Consider the following 24,744-nt stretch of genomic DNA (forward strand, 5'->3'; position numbering starts at 1 on the left):
GGTTTGTGGCTCCCGCTGGCTTCAGGAAGAACTCAATTCCACAGAGAACCATTAGGAGGCCCAGTTCTCTTCCTCTCACTGGCCCTCCAAGAGGTGGCCACTGTCCTCTGAACCCACAAGGCTGTGTTTTCTCTCTGGTGCTCCCAGACCCTCCAGGGCTGTGGCCTGTGATGCGAGCATCCAGCCAGGGGTGGAGCTCTGGGGCATCCCTGGACCACTCTTCCCACGCTCCTCCGGGCTGGGGTCATCCCTGGGTAGGGCACCCTCTGCTCGTTGTGACAGAATCCCCTTGCAAGGTGGACTTGAAAAGGAGGACTGAGGTGACAGTGTGGAGTGTCTCCATCCTGCTTCAGTTAGAAATCAGGAGGATGACATTTCCCTCTGCACTCATCTGGAGCTCTTGTGGTTGTACTCTTAGCAAAACTGGACATGGGCAGATGAACAGGAGAAAAAGAAACAATTTTACTTCCTATATACCGAAATCTCATAGAATTGGGACTTGAGAAGAGGTCAAAGCAGGCAGCCTTTAAACTTTTGAGACAAACAATAGACTCCTGGGATGTTGACAAGATAGAGAATCTCAGGTTTTGGGTGCTACTTCGTGAAGAATCTAGACAGCGTCTGGGCTGGAGTAGTAAATTAAAGAAGTAACAAGGTTTGTTTATATCCACTTTTCTGCCCCAGATTCTTCATTTCTGGAGATAAAGGTGTCTCTCTAGTTCCAGATTCAGAGAGGGCACCTTTCACATGAGAGATTTTTTGATTTTGGGGGGACAGTAAGGAGGGTCAGAGTGTCCCTTGCACTGGCTGCTTATTAAATAACTGTAATTCAAAGTAATCCATATGCCATTGAAACATATTTTGGAGTGACCTGCCGTAAGCTCCAAAAAGTCATGACAGAAGTAATTGCCACCAGATATCCAATGGTTTCCAACCATATTGAGAGGCAGGCATGGTTCTCCCCAGTTGGAGACATAGACACAAGTGGGTAGTATTTAAATACTTTGTCTCAAATAACACTCTCTTGTGATCTAGCCTGATGTGAACAAGATCTTTTGTTTCCAAATTCCTCCATCTTTCCATCCAAGCAGGGTGCCTGAGGTTAACAAAAGAGGACTTTTAAGAATCTGCTCTGCAGCATCTTAAACTGATCTAAAATGGAAAATGGAGTGCATACTGATTTGGCAATTATTGAAATATTGGAGCATCATCATAGCAACCACATACTTTGATTTGGAAGCCTGCCTTTCATGTCTGGCCAACTGGTATGTTACAGCAGCCTTCCAGGCCAGCAGCCCTCCAGGCTTCAGAGTTTGCAGAAAAAGTAAAGCCCAGACTTCCTGGGGTTGTGTTAATCCTGTTTAAAATTTTCTCTATATTGTGGTGTTTTGACATTAAAAAAGCATCATAATATATGAAAAATCTTTCTAGGGACTTCCCTGGCAGTCCAGTGGTTCAGACTCTGAGCTTCCATCCACATTAGGGAGGGCAATCTGCTTTATCCAGACTCCTGATTCAAATTTTCATATCATCCAAAAAACAGCATCACAGACACAACCAGCATGTCTGACCAGATTTTCAGGCACCTCTGGCTCTGGCAAGCTGACACACAGTCATTGCCCTGCAAGAACTGTATTGCTCCCGTAGCTTCAGACGCTGACTCCTGGCCCTCCTCCGATGGGCCGAGGCTGGACTCTGCCTGGGCGCTGAGAGCTGTGGCCTAGCATGGGCTTGGGGCAGTTGTAGAGAGCCTCATTCACATGGCTTTATCCAAGTGATGCCCACTGGTGTTTTCAAAGGGGCCAGCCTAGAGTGGAATCACCGGGGACACACTAAAATGCAGATTCCTGGGTGCCAGACCTGCGTTATATGAGTCTGTGTGGGATGGAACCTTTTTTAAAAAACAATTTATTTTATTGAAATGAATATAGTTTTATATAGTTGATTTACAATGTTATGTTAATTTCCACTGTCCATTGAAGTGATTCAGCTTTATCTGTATATACATTCTCTTTTGTATTCTTTTCCGTTACAGTTTATCACAGGATATTGGATACAGTTCCCTGTGCCATGCAGTAGGTCCTCGTTGTTTATCCATTCTGTATATAATAGTTAGCATCTGCTAATCCCAAACTCCAGTCTGTCCTTCCCCTAACCCCTTTCCCTTTGGAACTCCGCGTCTGTCCTCTACATCCGTGAGTCTCTTGCTGTATCATAGATACGTTCACATGTGTCATATTTTACATTCCAGATATAAGTGACACTGGGTGATATTTGTCTTTTTCTTCCTGACTTACTTCACTTCACCTCTAGGTCCAGCGATATTGCTGTAAATGGCATCATTTCATTTTTTTTTTAAAGGAATGGAAGCTTTGATCTTGCATTTTTAACCAGCCTCTTGGGAGATTCTTATACCTGAGTTTGAGAGCCTCTGGGTTGTTCAGGCTGCATGTTGCTTGTTCTTTCTGCTTTCCCCACAATGCCCTTCTGCTCTCCAATGGCCTGGGGAATGGTGAGAGTCTTCTCAGATGTATGAGGATGGCGGGTCTGGAGCAGGTATGCTGAAGGTGAAACCCAGCCCTCTGAACTGCTCACTGTCCTCTGTGAGTCCTGGGGCTGGGATTCCCAATCCCTGTTCTCACCTGTCACATCACACCTGCCCTTCAAGAATGAGCTTGAATACCACATCTTCCTTGTGGCCTATCCAGCAGGCTGGACAGTTCTCTTTCCTTTGAGGTCACAGGCCCCTTGATTGTGTGCTTCAGCCCCAGGCACTGTCTCTGGCCTCAGAGTGGACCATTGCTGTCCATTCCAGATCTTTCCCTTCAGCAGGTGGTCCTCCCACCAGCCCCCTTAAACTTAACTTTCTAGATAATCCCCTTGGCTTCCCAGCCCTCAGGCTGTGGACCTCTGATGCCTTTGTCTCCAGGCGCTGCAACCTCAGGAGGAGGGTTGGATTCTGGGTCCTGGTGACGCACCATATACTCAATCAGAGGTGCAGATGTAATTGGGGGTGCAAAGTAGAACGTTTGGAGAGCTTGCTTCTTGGTCTCTGCACTGTAGGCAGGAAGTTTCTTCCAACCGCACATGAAAACAAACAGCCCCAGCGAGCTTTGGCCAGTCGGATGGTCAGGCGTGGCGCTCTTCCTGCCCCCTGGATGCTGAGCATCCCTTCCTGGGGACTGAGATTCATATGGAGGGTCCCAGGAAAGGGCACAGGATGGGGGATGAGATCCGAGGGTTACTGTTGAAACAACTGCTGAGGAAGAGCAGACTTATCCGAGAAAGGTAGCAGAATTGAAAAAGAGCATCTTTTGCCTGCATTGGCTTTTATGTTTCTTTCTAAAGCATACTGCAGGAGAAAATGCAATTTGGTTTCCCTTCCCCCTTCCCCCACCAAAATAGACTACACATCCTAGCCCTGCAAGTACAGTCTCACAAAAAAAGGGACAGACTTCTTAGCCTCTTACAGCATCAGCTCAGCATCATTCTCAAAGTCCATTTGCCTCCTGGGGTGATTTCTCTGAAGTTGGTGGGGGCTCCAGCTGATTACGAGCTCCACTGGGGGACCCAGGAGAACAAGAGCTGGATTAAGTTGACCTCCAGAGAGTCGGCTAGTTGTTCCATTTCTTTTATGGGGAATGTATTTGAAACAGATTTTTCCTTAATGAAATTTCAAAGTGCTCTTTTGCTGTCAAAATTACCGACCCTTCTTTGTTTCACACAGTGGGTTTCTTTTCTTGCCCTTTTGTCCTCTTATCCAGCATGATATTCTGAAAACACAGACATTGAGTTGAGAATTGATGTGTTTCCTCCCTATGTTAAGCCTTTAAACATCAGCCATGGACTCTACTATGTGACTGTAACTGACTTAGTTGTCTGCTGTGTCTCTTTAAAAAGTTCTGGAATGCTGTCCTAACCCACTAAGCTAAAAGGATTTTCAGATATTTGCATGCTCGTATTATTGTCAACAGAGCAACCATGTGGTGGGATGTGTCTTGATTGGACCATTTTACAGATGAGAAAAGTGAGGCTGGGGAATAATGTCCTACCGATGAGTAGTGCATCGGCACTATGGCAAATGCCTCAGCACAGCAAATAGTAAAGAGCTGCTGCTGAGGCATGAGCAATTTGAATAACACTGTTCTTGGTTTTTCCTCATAGGGCTTCCCAAGGCAGAGAATCATCACTTTCTGGCAAATAAACCAAGCCCAAGACCTAATTGTGCTGAATGTCATATGCTGACAGCTCTTGGAATCCACCCTTTGGCTTAGCTTTCAAACAAGAGGTTCATCTTACCCAGGAAAAGGGTGAGTTATTTGCTTTCTTAATGTTATAATGCTGACATGGATGATCCTGGATTTGTGGAGAATAAAAGAGATAGGTGAGCAAAAGAACATGCGTGCGTGTAAAGTCGCTTTAGTCGTGTCTGACTCTGTGGGACCATATGGATTTTAGCCTGCCAGACTTCTCTGTCCATTGGATTCTCCAGGCAAGAATACTGGAATGGGTTGCCATGCCCTCTTCCAGGGGATCTTCCCCACCCAGGGATTGAACCTATGCCTCTTACATCTCCTGCATTGGCAGGTGAGTTCTTTATCACTAGTGCTACCTGGGAAGTCCAGTGAAAGAATAGGAGATTTAAAAAGTAACCTAAAAAAAAAAGAAAAGAAAAGAAAAAAAAAAAAGCCACTGCTTTGCACAGATGGAATTCCAAGGTAGTAGTACACATTGAAGACTGGTCTTGCTTCTTTCTGGGAGTGATGAAATGGTGCTTAAATCAGTCAAAGAAGAATGCCAGGGGTCTGTACATTTGGGTCTAGGACATATGCTTTCCAGCCTTGCAGGTTCTCTAGCTAGATGCCATTATGGAGTCAGAGAAGGGCAGAACTGGAAGGACAGACCTAGTGAGCTGTGTGGTTCCATGTCCTTCTAGATCAGGGATCCGAGACTCCCGCCATGAAGGAGCCAGGACCACTGCCTGGTTCCTGTGGTCCCAATCTTCCACCAGGGAGTGAGAGACGGTGGCACTCATCTCTGCCTCCCTGTGGAATCTCATCACTCCACTTGTGTCTGCAACAAGACTCCAGAGTTTCTAAAACTTGAGCTATGAAGCATGGGTCTCGTCTCGTCCCCCATCTCAGCCACCCAGGGCAAAGCTATACTCCTGCTTTTTGAGGTCTAACCATTTGATTGTTTTCCTTTCAGATGGCTTACGTGAAGATGAGATGGGTATATATTTCCCTGATGGTCCTGGGAGTCTTTTGTCTGTATTATAACCTGGAGGATCTGAATCCTTTTAAAGGAGAACCAGTGATTTTCAAGAATGAACTTGGGGACTTCCTTCAGCTCCCAGATATAGATTGTGGGCAGGATCCCCCCTTTCTTATACTGCTGGTAGCTTCATCTCATGAGCAGTGGTTTGTCCGCTTGGTCATCCGGAGCACATGGGGAAAAGAAAAGATCATAAAGGGAAAGCGGATAAAAACATTCTTTCTCCTGGGAACTTCTCCCAGTAAACACATCTCAAGAGAAGTAGCCAAGGAGAGCCAGAAGTTTCGTGATATTATCCAAAAGGACTTCACAGATGATTATTTCAATCTGACCCTGAAGACCATGATGGGGATGCAGTGGATCTACAGCTTTTGTCCACAGACAACTTTTGTGATGAAAACAGACTCTGACATGTTCGTCAATATCTACTATCTTACTGAACTGCTCCTGAAGAAAAACAGAACAACTCGGTTTTTCACCGGCTTCCTAAAACTGAACGAGTATCCCATCAGGAAACGGTTCAATAAGTGGTTTGTCAGTAAGTACGAATATCCGTGGGACAAGTACCCACCCTTCTGCTCTGGCACTGGCTACGTTTTCTCTAGTGACGTGGCGGGTGAGGTGTACCATGTTGCCAATAGCGTGCCCTTCATTAAACTGGAAGATGTCTTTGTGGGGCTCTGCCTGAAAAGACTGAAGATCAGACTGGAGGAACTTCACTCCGAGCAGACTTTCTTCCCTGATGGGTTACCATTCACCACCTGCCGTTATAAGAAGATTGTGGCCTCCCATCATATCAAGCCACGAGACATCCTGAGGTACTGGCAGGCTCTGGAAGGTTCCCTGCCAGAAGAGTGTCCAGATAACTGAGGGGAGCCTAGAAGTGCCTGTGGACCACCTCGGTGATGGCTTTTGAAAGATCTTTGATGGTGTGGCTGAGACTCCCCAGGTCAGGGAGGGAGCAAGGAAGGAAGAGGCAGAACACAAGGTCCTGCAGCCTTCCCTGTCTAAACATAAATGCCACCATGGATGAAGCCCCATTTGGTACCCGAGCCATAATAGACACCATCTCTTGAGCACCTACCCTGAGGCACTAACTCATGTGCAGCTGCATCTTCTCATGTCAGGAGACAGCATCCACATGGAGTGGTGGGTGTCACCATTGCCACTTCACAAACAAGGAGACAGCAGCTTAGAGAGGGATGGGGACCTGTCTCAAGGATGACAGCCGGCAGACACCAGAGCGAGGGGGAGAGCCCAGTGTCATCAGATCCCAGGCGGCAGCCCCCGTCTCAGTCCACCCTTGTGAGCTGCCTCCTGGGAGAGGATGGTGGCCATGGGGGCTTCAAGGGGGGCCTTGCTGCTGGCATCCGTCAGTCCCTTGTAAGAGTCCCCTCTTCCTCCTCAAGTCCCATTCTTGTGCTTTTTAGTGCAGAGACTTGGGTGAACCAATGCCCCCCGTCCCTCCGGTACTGAGTTCCCTGGGTTCACGATGAGTCTGGCTGGCCTGAGACCCTGTTAGCAGCTTGGCACTCAACTCACTACAAAGACATTGCTGCAGTGGCTGCAGCTCTACCCCCAGGAAACACCCAGTTCTGGATAGAATCCAGTCTTTAGAAACCAGATTCAGCTCAGAAATCACTGTGAAGCTTGGCCTGCTGTACACACCTGTTGGCCCTTCTGCTGAGTGGGGGATCCCTGAGAGAACAGCATTTCTTCCCTGGTGTCCATGGTGACCCCGTCTGTTGGCTCCATCTGTCCTTGGTCTGCACTTCAGGTCTCCAAGTGCACACTGGAGGGTGGTTGGATGCGTCATCCATGAAGGATGCTGGGAGCTTTTCTGGGAACTGGGAATGATTTCAGTCAAGACCCTCTCAAGCAGCCCCTGGGATGTGGAACGCTGAACTGAGTCTTGGTCCAAGGTGGCGTCTCCCTGAGTGCGTGTCCTAAGCCCAATCCCAGCTCAGCGTCACTGCATTCCTCAGATGGCCAAGGAACAGATGCATTTTGTGATATGGACTTTAGTATGCATCTCATGGGGGTTTGGAAGAGCCTGTTCTGCAGGGTTGTGTGGAAACAGAACACTTTTTTTTTTTTTTTTTTGGCAGAATCTGCCCATTCAGCCACTGTCACACTGACATACAAAGCCATCTTGTTCCCAATCTCCAGGAGGATCAGTTCTTACTTTCTACTTTATTGCACCGAACTTTAGCAGCACTCAGAGCCGAGGCCTCACATGACTGTGAAACTTACAAATGTTGAACGAAGCTCTGACCTGAACACAGGAAGAGGTGTCTGCTGCAGAATGGTCACAGCCGGGTTGATCTGCAAAATGGCATCTTATTTTGCACAGTGTTTTTCATTTCTGGATGGAGCTGCTTCTTGGCGGATGTGTTTTCTTATCCCAGCTTCTCTGAATGTGTTGGGTCGTGTTCAGAAAAGCTACCTTCTCAGGTGGGAAAATTAGGGACTGAGCTGTTTTCTGAAGCCTGGATTTAGCAGGGCCAGTCCTCAGTCCCGTGGGACAGACTCCCTCTGATTTGGGGGATAACGGTGGGCTTTGGGCTTTGAGGGTGAAGGAGCCTTTGGCAATAGGGCTGCGTTTGTGCTTAGATGTCCACCTTGTCTGGTGTGCATGTCCATGTGGCCGCTGGGCTGGGATGGGAGGTTCATCTCACTCAGGATCTGGTCTCAGCATCTGCCCAAAGCCCTCTCCATAGGAGCACAAGCACACACTCAGCTCCACCCTCTGTGTGCTCTGAAACAGTTTTCTGCAAAACACATCCCTTGCCGCCATCCCCAATTCTATTTCTTTATATAATGAAGACCTTTTATACTCTAAGGAAAAACATGTTTTGTGACTACAGAACTTGAAGGCACCTTTGAGCTTATTTGGTCTGGCATTTACATAGGATGAAAATAAAGCTCAAAGAGACCCAGAGGCTTGCCCAAGACCTCACAGCTTGTTTGTCATGGAGTGCAGGTTTCAGCCAGAGGTGTAGTCCGTGATGCTGTCTTGCTTGTATGTGAGAGTAAGAAACTGTGAAAGTGCAAATTAGGAGACAAGGTGAGGCCTCTGGGTGCTTCCAATAGCACCCAGAGTGAATTTCAGAATGGGACTGGAGAGGAGCCAGGCTGCTGTCTTCACTCACAGGTCCAGGGAGGAATGGTGCTCACGTGTGCTCAGGTGTGTATGCTCAGTTGCTAGGTCATGTCTGACTCTGTGATCCCAGTAACTGTAGCCCACCAGACTCCTCTGTCCATGGATTTCTCCAGGCAAGAATACTGGAGTGGATTGCCATGCCTCCTCCAGGGGGTCTTCCCGATCCAGGGATCTAACTCCCATCTCCTGTGTCTCCTGCATGGGCAGGTGGGTTCTTTACCCCTGAGCCACATGGGACGTCCATGACACTGATGGCCAAGGCTAATTGCCAGACACCGAGATAAGGGCTTCACAAGTATTACTTCCTTAAATGCTCACAACTACTCCCCAGGAGGTGACTACCCACTTTCCTGCTTTTCAGTTCAGTTCAGTTCAGTCACTGTCGTGTCCAACTCTTTGCAACCCCACGGAATGCAGCAGGCCAGGCTTCCCTGTCCATCACCAACTCCTGGAGCTTGCTCAAATTCAGGTCTATCAAGTCAGTGATGCAATCCAACCTTCTTTACAGATGAGTAACCGAGCCATGAAATTAAAAGACACTTACTCCTTGGAAGGAAAGTTATGATCAACCTAGATAGCATATTCAAAAGCAGAGACATTACTTTGCCAACAAAGGTTCGTCTAGTCAAGGCTATGGTTTTTCCTGTGGTCATGTATGGATGTGAGAGTTGGACTGTGAAGAAGGCTGAGTGCCGAAGAATTGATGCTTTTGAACTGTGGTGTTGGAGAAGACTCTTGAGAGTCCCTTGGACTACAAGGAGATCCAACCAGTCCATCCTAAAGGAGATCAGTCCTGGGTGTTCTTTGGAAGGACTGATGCTAAAGCTGAAACTCCAGTACTTTGGCCACCTCATGCAAAGAGTTGACTCATTGGAAAAGACTGTGATGCTGGGAGGGATTGGGGGTAGGAGGAAAAGGGGACGGCAGAGGATGATATGGTTGGATGGTATCACCGACTCAATGGATGTGAGTCTGAGTGAAGTCCAGGAGTTGGTGATGTACAGGGAGGCCTGGCGTGCTGCAATTCATGGGGTTGCAAAGAGTCGGACACGACTGAGTGACTGAACTGAACTGAACTGAACCAAGGCAGAGAGAGCATGACCAGCTAGCTCAAGGTCACATAGCTGAAGTGTTCTTGGAAACACCACATGTGTTGGTCACAATCAGCACTGCCGCCCCTAGGCAGTCAGTTGGCCTGAGGGATGCAGTCTGTGTTCAGAGGGAGGCAGGTGCCCCCTGCCTTGGGGGTTCAGGCTGCACGTCTGGCCCTTCCACAGACTTCCCACACCACACACCCCCTCCCTTTAGGACATGAACCCCAAGTCCTCCGCTGGGCTGGAGACTGTACAAAGGAACCAGAGGGGCTCCCATAGGGCCGGCCTCTCCACTTGGGGGCTTGATCCCAGCTCTTCTAACCTCTGCAGAGCAAGCCCCTTGCTCAGGTTGTACTTTCACCCTCTCTGTGTTTTCCCCTTCTGCCAACTCAGCCCCCACACACCCAGACAGGCTGTTGTTTCTGATCTTCCAAACCATCATAAGCCCGTTCCCTTCACGGTCCCATGTCTGCTCCTTTGGCTCTTCTGCCCGAGATGGTTTTCCATATTTGTCCTCCTAAATTTGTCTCCTCTTCATCTGAAATCCCCTCTAATCAGACTCTGGTGCCTGGCTCCACGAGATGGTTCTCACTTAAGTCACTGATGACCTGAGAGATGTGGGTTCCAAGGTCAGGTCTGTGTTCTCATTGTGCTGCCTGCACTGCTGGTCTTGCCCACTTCTGGGGCACTGGACACTCTGGACTCTCCTTCTCGCTGGTCCCTCCTTTGCTTGTTCCATCTCCTCACTCTGCCTTGGCCTCATTTATTTCCCCTCGTTGTACTCCGGTGGTCTCATCCAGCCCCATGGTTTAAAATATCCTCTTGTGCCGAGGGTGCCCATTTATCTCCAGCCTGGGGCTTTCTCTTGCTCTGCAGCCTCATAAATTTCATGGCCTACTTGACATCACAAGGTGAGCAAATATACAACTGCCCTTGTCCTGAACTGTCTCCCCCAACTCCTGATCCACACTGCCTGCAGCCTTCACTTCCTCAGGTGATGACCCTTCCAGTCTTTGTTGTTGTTCAGTCGCGAAGTTGTGCCCAACTCCTTGCGACCCCTTGGACTGCAGCATTCCAGGCTTCCCTAGCCTTCACTATCTCCTGGAGTTTGCTTAAACTTGTGTCCATTGAGTCAGTGATGCCATCTAACCATCTCATCCCTGCCCTGCTTCTCCTTCTGCCCTCAATCTTTCCCAGCATCAGTCTTGGAACCTCAGCTTCAGCATCAGTTCTTCCAATGAATATTCAGGACTGATTTCTTCTGGATTGACTGGTTTGATCTCATTGCAGTCCAAGGTACTCTCAAGACTCTTCTCCAGCACCACAATTGGAAAGCATCAGTCCTTCAGTGCTCAGCCTTCATTATGGTCCATCTCTCACATCCATACATGACTACTGGAAAAAGCATACCTTTGACTAGATGGACCTTTGTTGGCAAAGTGACGTCTCTGCTTTTTAATATGTTGTCTAGGTTTGTCATAGCTTTTCTTCTAAGGAGCAAGTGTATTTTAATTTCATGGCTGCAGCCACCATCTGCAGTGATTCTGGAGCCCAAGAAAATAAAGTCTGTCACTGTTTCCATTGTTTCCCCATCTATTTACCATGAAGGGATGGGACCGGATGCTGTGATCTTCATTTTTTGAATGTTGAGTTTTAATCCAGCTTTTTCACTCTCCTCTTTCACCTTCATCAAGAGGCTCAAGGCAGACACTTTGAAGGCATCTGTGACTCTTCTCTCTCAACCAGTGCATCGGCTCTGCCTTTGTTTTATATCCAGAAGCCAATCGTTGCCCCCACCTGCCCCCACCCCAAACCCCCATCATCTGGGACTTGTGTCCCTGCAGTAGCTTCTACCTGGGCTTCTGGCCTCCATCATTGCATCCTCTTCATCTGTTTCCTAAGCAGCATCCAGACTGCTCCTTTGAAAATATGGACCAGAGCATCTGACTTCTCTGCTCCAAACCCATCTCTGAGGAAACCCTCCAATGATGTCCCATCTTTTAAATCATTGTCTGCCTATGTTATCTCCTTACCTCCTCCCTTCCTGCTCTCCCCTCACTTACTCTGGCCTCCCTGAAAGGGAGTACTATTCCAGCCGCACTGGCCTTCTTGCTCTTCCTGGGATGTCCCAGGCACACTCTAATGACCTCAGGGCCTCTGCCAGGGTCATCCTTTCTTTGGACAGTCTCATGGCCCATTTCTTTGTTTCTTTAATGTCTTTAGCCATACATCATCCCTTCTTTAAAAGCCTCATCCTGACCACTTTCTATGGAATTGCAACTCATCCCACCTGGTGCCCCCTTGCCTTGTTATGTTGTTTCATTGCACTGATCAATTTCTAACAGAGTATAGCATATTTACTTATTATCATGCATCTATTTTGGTTATTGTTTATAGTTTGCTCCAGTTGAACAAAAGCTTAGTGCAAGAATGGTTCTTTGTTTTCTCCACTGAGGTACCTTACATTCTTAGCATAGTTCCTGGTACAAAGTCTATACTCAATAAATATTTGCTGAATGGACATGTGATGACCTTTGTGGCCATTTTAAGGTGATCTTAAAGGGGAAGCAGGGAGCCTCAACTGAAAGGTGAAGGAGTTCTAAAATGTAGCCAACACTATGGACCCAACATGTAGTTCCAGTATCAGTCAGTAAATGGGATGCTGAAATCCTATTTTTACTGAAAACTGGGACCTGAAAACCTAGAAATGCTATATAGTAGTGCTTCGTGACTTCATGCCCTCTCCTTTTAAGGAATAGGAAATCTCTCACATTGAGAAGTAAATAGAATTCTATAATGTAATTTGTGTGCCTGCCCACATCCCCCAACCCCATCTTATCTCATCTACAACCTCCTTCTGTTGCTGGTGGTGGTTTAGTTGCTAAGTCATGTCTGACTCTTGTGACCCCATGGACTGTAGCCTACTAGGCTCCTGTGTCCATGGGATTTTCCAGGCAAGAATACTGGAGTGGGTAACCATTCCTTTCTCCAGGGGATCTTCCTGATCTAGGAATTGAAACTGGGTTTCCTGTATTGTAGGCAGATTCTTTACCTACTGAGCCACCAGGGAGGTCCTCCTGTTTTCATGATTATTGAAATTTACTTCTTTTTCTCAACTGCATCTGACTTTTACTCCTAGGAGAATGACAACAATAAACCAAGTTGTCAGGAAATAGACGTCATTTCTAAAAATGGTGACAGCTGGAACAGAAGGTACAAAGGCAGTTTCAGATGAAGGTAGAATTGCGGTGCTTCCAAACTTCAAGAGGTTTTAGAGCTCATCCCTTTAGTTTATGTGTGAAAATCAAGATTTGTAGAATTAGAGCTTCAAGGCTGCACTCAGAGGGGTGCTGACCCTCAGTCTGATGCTACACCCACAATTGTGTGCTGACTTTTTCCTCCTTATGTAGTTAATTCCTGTTGTCTTAAAGCACACCATTGTAGCAGCAGAGCACTCTATAAAAAAGGGAGGAAGGAAAACTCCAAACCAACAAAACTCACCAGACCTCCTCTCCTGGAGTTCCCCAGTAGCACCTGCTCCCAGACATTCCCCAGGTGCACCCAAAAGGCACATCAGAAACACACTCCTCAGTCTCCTGCCCCTGAGCCCTGTCTTCCCCAGAGTTTCCAGTTGTAGGGAACGTTGCCACCGACCATCTGCTCTTTCAGTTCTGTGACTTCCCTCTGCTCTCTGCTGCCCTGCCGTGCCTGTTGGTCGCCGATCCCTGTGGTTTTGACAGCATCTCTCCACGTCCATCGTTGCAGCCTCAGTGCAGGCCACCATCTTGGGTCAGCTGGCGTTGCGCAGCATGTTTCTAACTGATCTCACAGATCTAATCACGGTGCTTTCCAACCTCTCTTCCACTTTACATCCAGAGTAATTAAAAAAAAACTTTATTGGAGTATAATTGATTTACTATGTGTACAGCAAAGTGATATATATATGTGTGTGTGTGTGTGTTTTCTTTTTCAGATTCTTTTCCATCATAGGTTAATATGAAATGTTGACTATAGTTCCCTGTACTATACAGTATGTCCTTGCTGTTTATTTTATTTGTGGTGGTGTGTGTCTGCTAATCCCAAACTCCTAATTTACCTGCCCCCCCACCCCCCACCTTCCCCTTTGATAACCATGAATTTGTTCTCTAAGTCTGTGAGTTTATTTGTTTCATAAATAAGTTCATTTGTATCATTTTTTTTTAGATTTGACATATAAGTGATATCATATGATATTTTCTTTCTCTGACTTACTTCACTTAGTGTAATATGCTCTAGATCTATCCATTTTGCTGTGAATAGAGTAAATTTTTTTTTTTTTTTTTTTAACGATGATCTGATTAGGAAACTCAAAGACTCAGGGAAGCTGAACAATTTCCCCCAGGGAATTCTGTCCTCTTGTCCATGAGCTGCCGGCTATTTCAGAGATCAGCCTGGTGACCCCAGCTCCTGCTGGGCCCCATAGCAATGTTCCACTGATCCCTGAAGGCTGGCATAAAGTGCTAACATGCACTTTTAAAACAAAACAAATTAATTTTCATGGGAGTTCTTGGATCCTCTTGAACGTGGCTACTCTGGGGGTGGGGCTGCCTGGGTTTGAATTTTACCACCCTCTCTCACTCAACAAGCAAGTCACTTATCTTGACTTCTTTCTTTTTTCCATCTGAAAAATGGGACAATAGTTGTTCTCACCTCACAGCGTTATTGTGTTAGTCAAGATGATGTGTGTGTGAATTGATCGGTAACTTGAGTGGTTCTGCTGAAGGTCAGTGTCTGGACTTGGATTTTGGTGCATTTTATAGTGATCTGTGGGCCAATCAAGAGATCTTTGGGGTGAGTCTTTAAGACTTTGTTCAGCTTTGGCTCCTTTCTGTCTTTCTGATGTTCCCTGGCACTCCTGAAGAAGTTCTTCTATCCGTTGTGTTCTTCAGCATTGCAGAGTACAGTGTTTCTGACTCAGTTCATTCAAAAGGTATGACAGCCTGAACAGGTGATAAACAAATGGAGTGGAGGTGCCTTTGAGGTTATCTGCAGTCTAAAAATGGAGAAGGCAATGGCACCTCACTCCAGTACTCTTGCCTGGAAAATCGCATGGATGGAGGAGCCTGGTAGGCTGCAGTCCATGGGGTCGTGAAGAGTCAGACATGACTGAGCAACTTCCCTTTCACTTTTCACTTTCATGCATTGGAGAAGGAAATGGTAACCCACTCCAGTGTTCTTGCCTGGAGAATCCCAGGGATGGGGGAGCCTGGTGGGCTGCCGTCTATGGGGTCACACAGAGTCAGACACAACTGAAGTGACTTAGCAGCAGCAGCAGTCTAAAAAATAGCCTCCTTTTTCAGATAAGAAAATCAAGACTCAGGAAAGTGGAGTGACTTTGTCAAGTCCTTCAATTAGCAGCATCTCCAGGAGCAGAAACCAGCATCAGAAAGCTCGTGTCAGCCGTTCATTCATCTGTTTATTCACTCTTTGGGCACATATGGTCAGTGTTTTTTACAAGACACCAGGAATGAGGGTCAAGCTGAGGTTCACGGCCATGGGTTCTGCAAACAGAGTGGTAGCTGGGCAAACACACGATGTCAAGAGGATAGAGGGGGTGTCTGTTCCCTTGGCAACTGAAAGAAGCAGTGTTTGTTTAGTGCCATCTCGGTTGATAGATGCCAGAAACCTTTTCACATCTGCTGTCTCGATTTCTCACAGCAGCCATTCTTATTATGAACAACCCCCTGGTTTTGAGTTGAGGTTCAGAGTGACTCATTGACTTGACAGGGAAGCTCAGATGTGAAGAGACCACCCCTCCCCCACCTCTTGGCCTTTAGTGCCTCGCCTTTCACCAGCGGGTGGTAGGTGAGCCCTCCCATGGTCCTTAGGGACTGGCAAACCTCCTGAGTCCTCAGGAAGCTCAGCTCTGCCCCCGGCCCAGCTGTCCAAGGGGTCTGCCATCTTGTCTTTGTTCCACTTGCCACCATTTCTTTCCCAAGTGTCGACAACATCTCTGCTCCTTCCCTGTCCTGTGTGACCTGGGATTCAGCCCTTTGTCATCAGTGGTGTCCCAGGAACCTCCTCTTTAGCTGGGTCCTCTGACCTGTCCTGTCCTGGCCAGCCCTGTCCTGAGCTCACTCAGCTCTCCATCTGATGGTTTGAACAAGTGTCTGACTTCAGAACATGAACCTCTCCAGGCCAGCCCAGCTCACTTTCCACCTCTGTTTACCCAAAGACCTTGCCAAAGAAGCCATCCTTCAAAATAGTGTGGATTCAACACTACAGGCATTGGCTTCTATCAGCGTGTGCATATGAGTGTGTGCCTGTGTGGGTGATCTGAGGCTGTAAGCAGAGGCACTCAGTCGTGGCCAGTTTCTGTGTGTTACTTCACCTCCCCAATTCTGTGAAGGGCAGTAAGAGGAGAGGTGGCGTTTGCTCACGTGGGAGGTAAAGAGCCGGAGCCCCCAGTGTTCTCAGTTCCCGGGGCGTCAGTGGGAGTCTGAGAGGTCCCTTTGTCCTCTGTGACAGAGCAGGTACATGCTGCACTGGGTGTGGTGGGAATCAAGGCTGTAGGAATGGTCTAGAGTCACCTTGTTCAGAGATTTTCCGGACTCCACTTTTCAAGCAGGATATTTAGAAAAAGTGAAAGAAAGTGAAAGAGGTCAAACAGCATCTTGAATTTGGATGTATGTCTCAGAAGCAAGAAGTAGTGTGCACACACTACTATTTAGAGTGGTCTGTGCCTCTGAGCCCTGATACATGGGCTAAAGGGAAGAGACCAGGTTGGGGCGGGTCTCATGGGCTCTCCAGGCAGAAGTCTATGGCTGTACCAGAGATAAGTAATTAACAAGCTTTAATACAACAGCTGCTGTTCCTCTTGATTTTAAAAATAGATGAGATGCTTACCTCTCCTTCACATCTCCCACTGGGAAGTATTTGTCTTCTCTCTCTCTCTCTTTTTTTTTTTAAGAATTTATTTCAGTATTTGTCATATCAAGACGGACATTTTAGCAATTTCCCAGGTGTGGTCAACTTCTTACAGGCATCCCTTCTCTCTGTTAGGCCCCCTGCCTGGTAGGGAGGAGATACTTCGTCAGTTAGTTTTGGGGTTAAATATTTGGGCAGAATGGTGGACTGGAGAAAAAGATGAAGTGAACTCCAGGTCCCTTCAAACACTATTCTTGAAGCCTCTTTTCTAGATTGTTGTTGACACATATTTTTATTTGTTTGGTTCTATATGACCCAGAAGTCTATATGTGAGCTTGAGCTGAGGTGTGATAGAAATAAACTCCCAACGATGTGTCTGGGAGATGAACTGTACTGACATCCTCTCTTTTGAATTTGATGGGAGGATTTGTAGCTTGTGGGAAGTTAGAAACCTGAGTTCCTTTATTTTGCTGCTTTTTAAGTATGACTATGAGGGAAGAACTCTTTGCTCTCAGATCAGAAACTGAGCAGTGAAGCCACCTTCCCCCTATATGGGTTAAAGAACTGTGAAGGCTGGACGAGCTGAGAGGACAAGGAAGCAGGGTATGTCCCAGTGCCTGCCGTTTGGAATAGAGACAGACAAAAAAATGAGGTTTTAATTAATTTTAAAACTGAATTCTTCTCTTATCAGACACAGTCAGCCTTAAGCATAAGTAGAAAAATGAATTCCATAGTGAAACATAGTTTATGGAGGCATCAGTTTTGCCTTATCTGTTTGTCCCATTGCCTATTTATTCTGGCTGAGTACACAGAGTTCGGGTGGCTGGGGTGGCCTTTACCCAGCCTGGCCCAGAGTTCCTGCTGCACATGCTGTGGGGGAGGCCGTGCAAGGTCTTGAGTCCCCAAACAAAGAGGCAAACCAGGAATTCCCTTGTAGTACAGTGGCTAAGACTCTGTGCTCCCAATGCAGGGGACTGGGGCCTGATCCCCATCAGGTAATTAGATCTGTCTTACTGCAACTAAGACCCAGTACAGCCAAATAGATAAATATTAAAAAGAAAGAGAGAGAAACCAAAGAAGTAGTGATACCCTTAGTTAAATTATGCTCTGGAAAATGTCAGATAGCAGGGGTGGGGGGTGGGGATTGATCTGTTTTCCATCTGGTTAAATAAGACATCAAGAAAAATCCATCATGCCTGGAAATTATTTAATGCCAATTGAGAACACTTCATGGACAAAATTTGCTTGTTTCAGAGGTCCCCAACTTCTTTGGTACCAAGGGCTGTTTTCCTGGAAGACAATTTTTCCATAGTCCTGTGGGGGGTGGGGAGGGATGGTTTGGGGATGATTCAAGCACAGTACAATTATCATGCACTTTATTTCTATTACTACTACATCAGCTACACCTCAGATCAGGCATTAGATCTTGGAGGCTGGGGACCTAAAAGACAAGAAGTAAAAATAAAACTCTATACTACTGACTGATAACCTGAAAATGTTGTCTCCTTGTATTTTAGGAGAATTTACTAGACTCTTTAATGTCATCATATTTTGGAAGTAGGCATATGTATTTATTTATGATATATTAATGATATTTATCTTTAATAAAATTAAGCTATTATGATAGCAGAGTTCACCTAACTTGGTTTGTTCTCAGTTGTCGATGATGTGATAAACTTGTGTTCTGGAAAGTCAGCAATGTAAGATTTAAACTGGACAATCTCCTCCCCCACCACATTGATGTTTTCTATATTTTTTTTGTTTGGGGAAAATACTTAAAAAATTCAACTTTGATTTTATATGTTTAGAAAAATAAGCTGAACAACCTTGATATGCTTATCATTGAAAGAGATGGGGATTCCTTGTTTCCCTTGAGGTTTGGAAGCAAAGACATGGGGCTTAACTCTTGTGGGTCCTGAGGGTACAGTGTTTGGCGAGAGGCAAGAGATGAGGTCTCCTGTTGGGACTCATAAGCCCGGGGTTTTAGGGGCAGGCACCCTTTGCGATTTTCTTTCTCTCAGGTATATTTCTATTTTTTAAAACTACCATTTAAGAACTCAAGCCTTGCGAACTGATACAACTGTACCTTGAGAATTTTCCTGGTGACTCATCTCTGAGCTAGAGCTTGAATCCTTGACCTTTCAAAGTGTCATTTACATGAAAATAAAATGATCAAACAGATGTATTTTTCGACTTGAGTGTGTATTTGCCACAATTCCTGTGGGACTGCAGACCTGCAGGTCACCATCCACCCATGCTTCCTGCAAACACCAACCTAAGCCCATCTCAGACTCAAGATAGAAGTTGGAGGGAGTTTTTCTGGTAAGCAACCTGTGACTTCTAAACATGACTTCTAAAGATGGTGTGCTTGACCCAGAAAACCCCACAAAGTCATACAACTCAAAAGGTTCAGATCTTTGTGTTTACTTTGAGAACATTTGTGAAACTGCCCAGGCCATTAAAGGTATGCATATCCAAAAAGCCACCATGTATCTGAAGGATGTCACCTTTAAGAAGCAACATGTGCCATTCTGTCATTAGAATGGCGGAGTTGGTAGGTGGGCACAGGCCAAGTAGTGGGGCTGGATGCAGGGTTGGTGACCCAAAAAGAGTGCTGAATTTTTACTGCACATGCTCAGAAATGCAGAGAGTAGTGCTGAACTTAAGGGCTTAGATGTAGATCCTCTGGTCATTGAGCTCATCCGGTGAACAAAGCTCCCAAGATCAGTGCAGGCATACAGAGCTCATGGTCAGATCAACCCATACATGGGCTCTCCCTGCCACAGTGAGATGATCCTTACTGAAAAAGAACAGATTGTTCCTAAACCAGAAGAGAAGGTGGCACAGAAGAAAAAGATAGCCCAGAAGACACTGAAGGAACAAAAACTTATGGCCTGGGAATAAATACTGCAAAAATAAATGCAAATAAGGGCAAAAAAAGAAGTTGAAGGAATCAGGCAGGGGGTGCAGGCTGTGTGTCAGGGGGTGTGGAAGCCTAGAGACAGGCAGAGGATGGGACAGCTTCAAAGTCATGCCTCTGTGCTATTCTTAGTCTCTCAGTCATGTTTGACTCTGCAACCACATGGACTGTAGCCAGCCAGGCTCCTCTGTCTGTGGTGATTCTCCAGGCAGGAATACTGGAGTGGGTTGCCATTCCCCCCTCCAGGGGATCTTCCCAACCCAGGGATTGAACTCAGGTTTCCAGAATTGCAGGTGGATTCTTTACCATCTGAGGCATCAGGGAAGTCAAGGATACTGGAGTGGGTAGCCCGTACCTTCTCCAGGGGATCTTCCTGACCCAGGAATTGAACCAGGGTCTCCTGCGTTGCAGATGGATTCTTAACCAACTGAGCTACCAGGGAAGCCCGCCCCAGTGCTGAATCAAATCATAGAGACAAGAATTTTGGGTGAAGTAGAAAAGAAGAGCCATTGCTTTACCAGAAAAAGGGGGAACACAGAGGGCTTGTGTCCTCAAAACCGTGTATCTCACCTGGGAGGATTTGGTGAGGAGTTTATTGCAATGTTTCAAGGATGGGGTTGATAGGTTCAGGGTGTGTGCAGGTTAAACCTGGCCCCAAGTGGTCGCCTCCATTTGGTAAGGGTTTCTCAAATGGTAAAGAACCTGCCTGGAATGCAGGAGACCTGAGTTTGATCCCTTGGGTAGGAAGATCCCTTGAAGAAGGGGATGGCAATCCACTCCAGTATTCCTGCCCGGAGAATTCCATGGACAGAGGAGCCTGGCAGCTACAGTTCATGGGGTCCCAAAGAGTTGGACATGACTGAGTGACCAACTTTTACTTTCAGTTTTGGGACACAAAGAAGGTCATAGAGGCTAGGGTCTGTTCCACAAAATAAGGAATGGGTGACACAGGAAGGCTTCCATGCCCAGGAGCCCCACAGGGTCCTGCTTGGTTTCAGAAGGATGAGTGACCACACAGCCAAGAATTCCCCTCCCTCCAGTGATGAGATGGGACTGTTCTTGGTCCCCTAAAAGGCCTGACCTGCTCCTCCTGATAGTCCCTTCACAGACTCCACTCCCACTACTGTCACTTCCCCCATCTGCAGTGCCAGTCATGCCTCCCTTCTAGAACATTCCCACAACACACAAATGTGCTCTCACTCTCCACTCAAAGACAGCTCACTGGACTTCCCTCCTTTCTAAGTACGGTCCCTTCCTCTATTTTTCCTTAATATTATCACCTCTCCAAAGAGCAGCCTTCCCACCACCCTTCCTCAGCTCCTGTTCTCCCTCACCTGGCCACTGTTCTGATTATCCTGGTGGAGGCACCCGTGACCCACCTGCCCAGCACCTGCATCTTTTTGGAACCCTCAGCACCCTTTAACCCTGCTAAGCCCAGCCTGCTCCCTCAGGCTCCCCTCATCCAAGTCCAAGATCACGTGCTCTGCTGGATTTCCTCCCACCTTGACCTCTCCTCCCTGGTCTCTGCTGGTTCCACGTATGTTTCCCAGGCTGGCCAGCCAGCGTTGGAGAACTCCAGGATGAGGTTGCAGACCTCTTCTCTTCCCTGTCATTGACACTCCCTCTGAGTCAAATCGAGGCAGGGGGCAGATGCCACCCCCCTACCCTCCTTCCCCAGGGTAAAGCAATTGGAGATTCATTCTCTATTGACCAAAACTCCCAGACAAGAAAGCAGGGCAATTAAGGGAGGAGGCTGGACCCTGCACAGACCACATACTTCTCATTCCCTAAGTCAGGAGACCTCCCTGACCTCACATGTGCAGAAAAGGCCCCCAGGAGGCCAAAGGAGAGTTATGTCAAGGATGTTCTACCCACAGGCCTTTTCAGTAGGATTCATCTTGGCTAGGAGATGCGTGCATACACATGGGAGGTTCCTGAGATATACCAAATATGGCCTGTGAACCAGAACAAATCAGAATGACTGGCCAAATGGAACCCAAAAGAAATAGCCCACAAGAATAATTTAAATGCCACGAGGGTGAGACTCAGGGACTTTCCCTCTGAGTCCACATGTGTATCTATTCACATGCACTGCACTTTTCTCCTCTTAACAAATACTTTACTTGCTTCACCACTTTCCATCTTTATATAAATTATTCTCTGCAAAGCTGAAGGCTAGGGCCCCTGTCACTGACCACTGGTCTTGTGGCTAGGATCCAATGTGACCCAGCCTCAGTCTTGGGCTGGGAACCCAGGCCCTACTCCAGGTTGTTGCAGGCTGAGGCCACCCAAGATCAAAATACCTCTTTTCACATGTACTAGTCTGCTCCTGCTGCTGTAACAAAATACCATAGAGCAGGAGACTTAAACTACAGACATTTATTTGCTGTCAGCCCTGGAGGTGAAATTCCTAGATCAAGGTATTGTTGGCAGTACTGGTTCCCTCTGAGGCCTCTTGGCTTCCTGCAGTCCCTGACCATTTTGGCACCAGAGACTGGTTTCATGGAAGATGGTTTTTCCATGGACTTGGTGCTGGGGTTGAATGGGGACAGATGGGTGGGCAGAAGCAGGAGGGAGCAGGGGAGGAGGATGGTTTGGGGATGATTCAAGCACATTGTCGTGCACTTTATTCCTATTGTTATTACATCAGCTTCACGTCAGATCATCAGACATCAGATTTTGGAGGCTGGGAACCTCTGTGTAGACAATTACCTTCTCCCTGTGTCCTCAGGTGGTCCCTGATCTATTCTGATGTCTTATAAGGACAACCAGTTATAATAGGTGAGGGCCCACCCTAACGACTTCATTTTATCTTAAAGACCCTACCAGCAAAGACTAGATAACCTTATTTTCTTCTATTGAATCAAGTTCTCTGCCAGTGGACAGAGGCCATGGACCCTGGGAGTTGCACCTGCAGAAGGAGGAAGCATCTTTTGAGCTTCTGTTCCTTCATTCAGAGTCCTCTGACCGGTCTGCTTGTGACACAGGCCCATGCCTGGGTAAATCCATGTTGCAGTGGGTAGGGGTGGTGGAGGGAGAGGGAGTTCTGATGGGCCACATCTGAATTGTGGTTCATTCTTATGGCCCTGCAACGTTGAGGGTCATAGATGGTGACTGATACAGTCTCAGTGGAATCACATGAATTAAGACAGAAGCTTTATCCAAAGGAAAGAATGCTACCCATGATACCCAAAGCTCAGCTTCTTTGAACACCATTGCTGAACCAAATCTCAGAGACAGAGTTTTGGCTGAAGTAGAAAAAGAGAGCTTTATCGCTTTGTCAGGCAAAGGGGACTATAGAGGGCTAATGCCTTCAAAACCAACTGTCCCAACTTGGGGAAGACAATGGGAAGTTTTATAGTAAAAGAGGGCATGATCAGCTCATAGACATTCTTCTGATGGGTTGGTGGTGAGGTAAATAGGAGTCGTCAACGTTTAGGTCTAACTGGTCTAAAGAATCCGCGTGCATTGCTGGAGACCTGGGTTTGATCCCTTGGTTGGGAAAATCTGGAGAAGGGAATGGCTACCCACTGCAGTATTCTTGCCTGGGGAATTCCATGGAGCCTGGTGAGCTATAGTCCAAGGGGTCACAAAATGTCGGACACGACTGAATGACTAACTAAACATTCACGACTGAATGTCTTACACACGATGGTGTATATATGTCAGTGCTACTTTCACAATTCTTCCTACCATCTCCTTCCCCTGCTGTGTCTACAAGTTTGTTCTCTACATCTGCATCTCCATTTCTTCCATATAATAGGGTCATCAGTACTATTTTTCTAGATTCTATACATATATGCATTAGTATATAATATTTGTTTTTCTCTTTCTGACTTACTTCACTCCAGAGGCATATATATAAAGCAGTTAGATGCTTAGATTTCCAAGTGTACCGACTGCCAACTGCTACGCGTTCATTCATCAAATTTTTGTTGAACATTTATTGTTGTGGGCCAGGGTTCTTGCCCTCTATAGAAAGGAAATGATTTGTAGACAGGTGTTCACAGTGCAGTGTGATAAGGGCTTTGGTAAGTGACATGCAAGGTGCAGTGTGTGCCCATAGAGAGGTACTGATGTATTTCTGAGGGACCAGGAGAGCTCTCCAGAAAAAGTGAACTCTAACCTGAGACCTGTGTGAGACTCAGCCTCCTGGGAGGAGCTGGAAGGCTTCAGGGACAAAAAGTTGTGTGTGTGGAAGGGCTGGAAGTCAGTAGGAGCATGATGAGTTAGTGGGGGGAATATTGTCAGAGTCCAAGGGGAAGGACTAAGTGATGACTTGCTCTGGACTCAATGTCTGTCCCCCTCAAATTCATATATTGCAGCCCTTACCCCTAATGCGATGGTATTTGGAGGAGGGACCTTGTGGAGGTGGTTAGATTGGGGAGGATGGAGTCCTCGTGATGGGGTCAATGCCCATATAAGCAGCGATGTGAGAGAGAGAATGTCTCTCGCATAGGAACTGAGCCTGCTGGGGTCTTAGACTCTGAGTCTGCAGAATAGTAAGAAATAAACGTCTGTCCTTTAAACTACCCAGTCTATTGTATTTGTTATGGCAGCTTGAGCTGAAAAGGACAAGACTAGATAATTTGGAGCCAGATAATGAACAACTTCATAACATATGGTGGGACCGAATTCTAAAATGGTCCTCCAAGATCTCCCACCCTAACTTCAAGAACTGTGAATATGATGAAACACGACAGCCATGATTGTGTTGTATTACATGGATAAAGGGATTTTGCAGATGTAATTAAGATTACTAATCAGTTGACTCTGAGTTAATGAAAAGAGCTATTATCTGGGCGGTGGGTGTGTGGGTGTGCATGTTCAGTTGTGTCTGACTCTTTGCAACCCCCTTGACTGTAGCCCGCCAGGCTCCTCTGTCTGGGGAATTCTCCCGGAGACTGGCAGTCCAGTGGTTAGGACTTCAAGCTTCCAATGCAGGGGAAGTGAGTTTGATCCCTGGTCAGGGAACTAATATCCCACAAGTCTTGTAGTACAGCCAAAAATAAAATTAAGAAAAAAAAACACAGAGAGTTTTTCCTGGCTGGTGGCAGAAGGAAAAGTCACAGTGATGCCAAGATTGAGGAAACAGCATATTATTGCTGGGTTAAGGGTGGGGCAGCCATTGTCAGGGAATGTGGGCATCTTCAGCTGACAGCCAACACAGAAGTTGGACTTCAGTCTTATAGCTTCGAGGAAATGAATGTACCAAAAGACTGGATGAGCCTGGAAGTGAATTCTTCCCCCAAGCTTCCAGATAAAGATCCAGCTTGAGTGACACTTTGCAACAGTGAGAGGTCCCTAGCAGAACCCTCTCCAGAAAACCCAGACTCGTCACCTGCAGAGCTGTGAGAGAATAAATTTTATGAGGCGATTTGCTGCAC

The 24,744-nt window shown here is 46.8% G+C and overlaps 1 protein-coding gene across 3 annotated transcripts in view; it reads left to right on the forward strand.

The window, feature by feature from the left end:
- B3GALT5 (beta-1,3-galactosyltransferase 5) overlaps window positions 1-18,618 on the forward strand; it is a 160,848-nt gene extending 142,230 nt beyond the window's left edge. For all 3 annotated transcript variants that reach the window (XM_070795086.1, XM_019962771.2, XM_070795081.1), the window contains exons 2-3: window positions 4,165-4,310; window positions 5,209-18,618. In XM_070795086.1, the coding sequence (XP_070651187.1) occupies window positions 5,209-6,144 (936 nt within the window). In that variant the 5' untranslated portion in view covers window positions 4,165-4,310 and the 3' untranslated portion in view covers window positions 6,145-18,618. The remainder of the gene's footprint in view (window positions 1-4,164; window positions 4,311-5,208) is intronic.
- Window positions 18,619-24,744: the final 6,126 nt, after the last annotated feature.

Source organism: Bos indicus, chromosome 1, assembly GCF_029378745.1.
Source record: "Bos indicus isolate NIAB-ARS_2022 breed Sahiwal x Tharparkar chromosome 1, NIAB-ARS_B.indTharparkar_mat_pri_1.0, whole genome shotgun sequence".
NCBI classification, from domain to species: Eukaryota; Metazoa; Chordata; class Mammalia; order Artiodactyla; family Bovidae; genus Bos; species Bos indicus.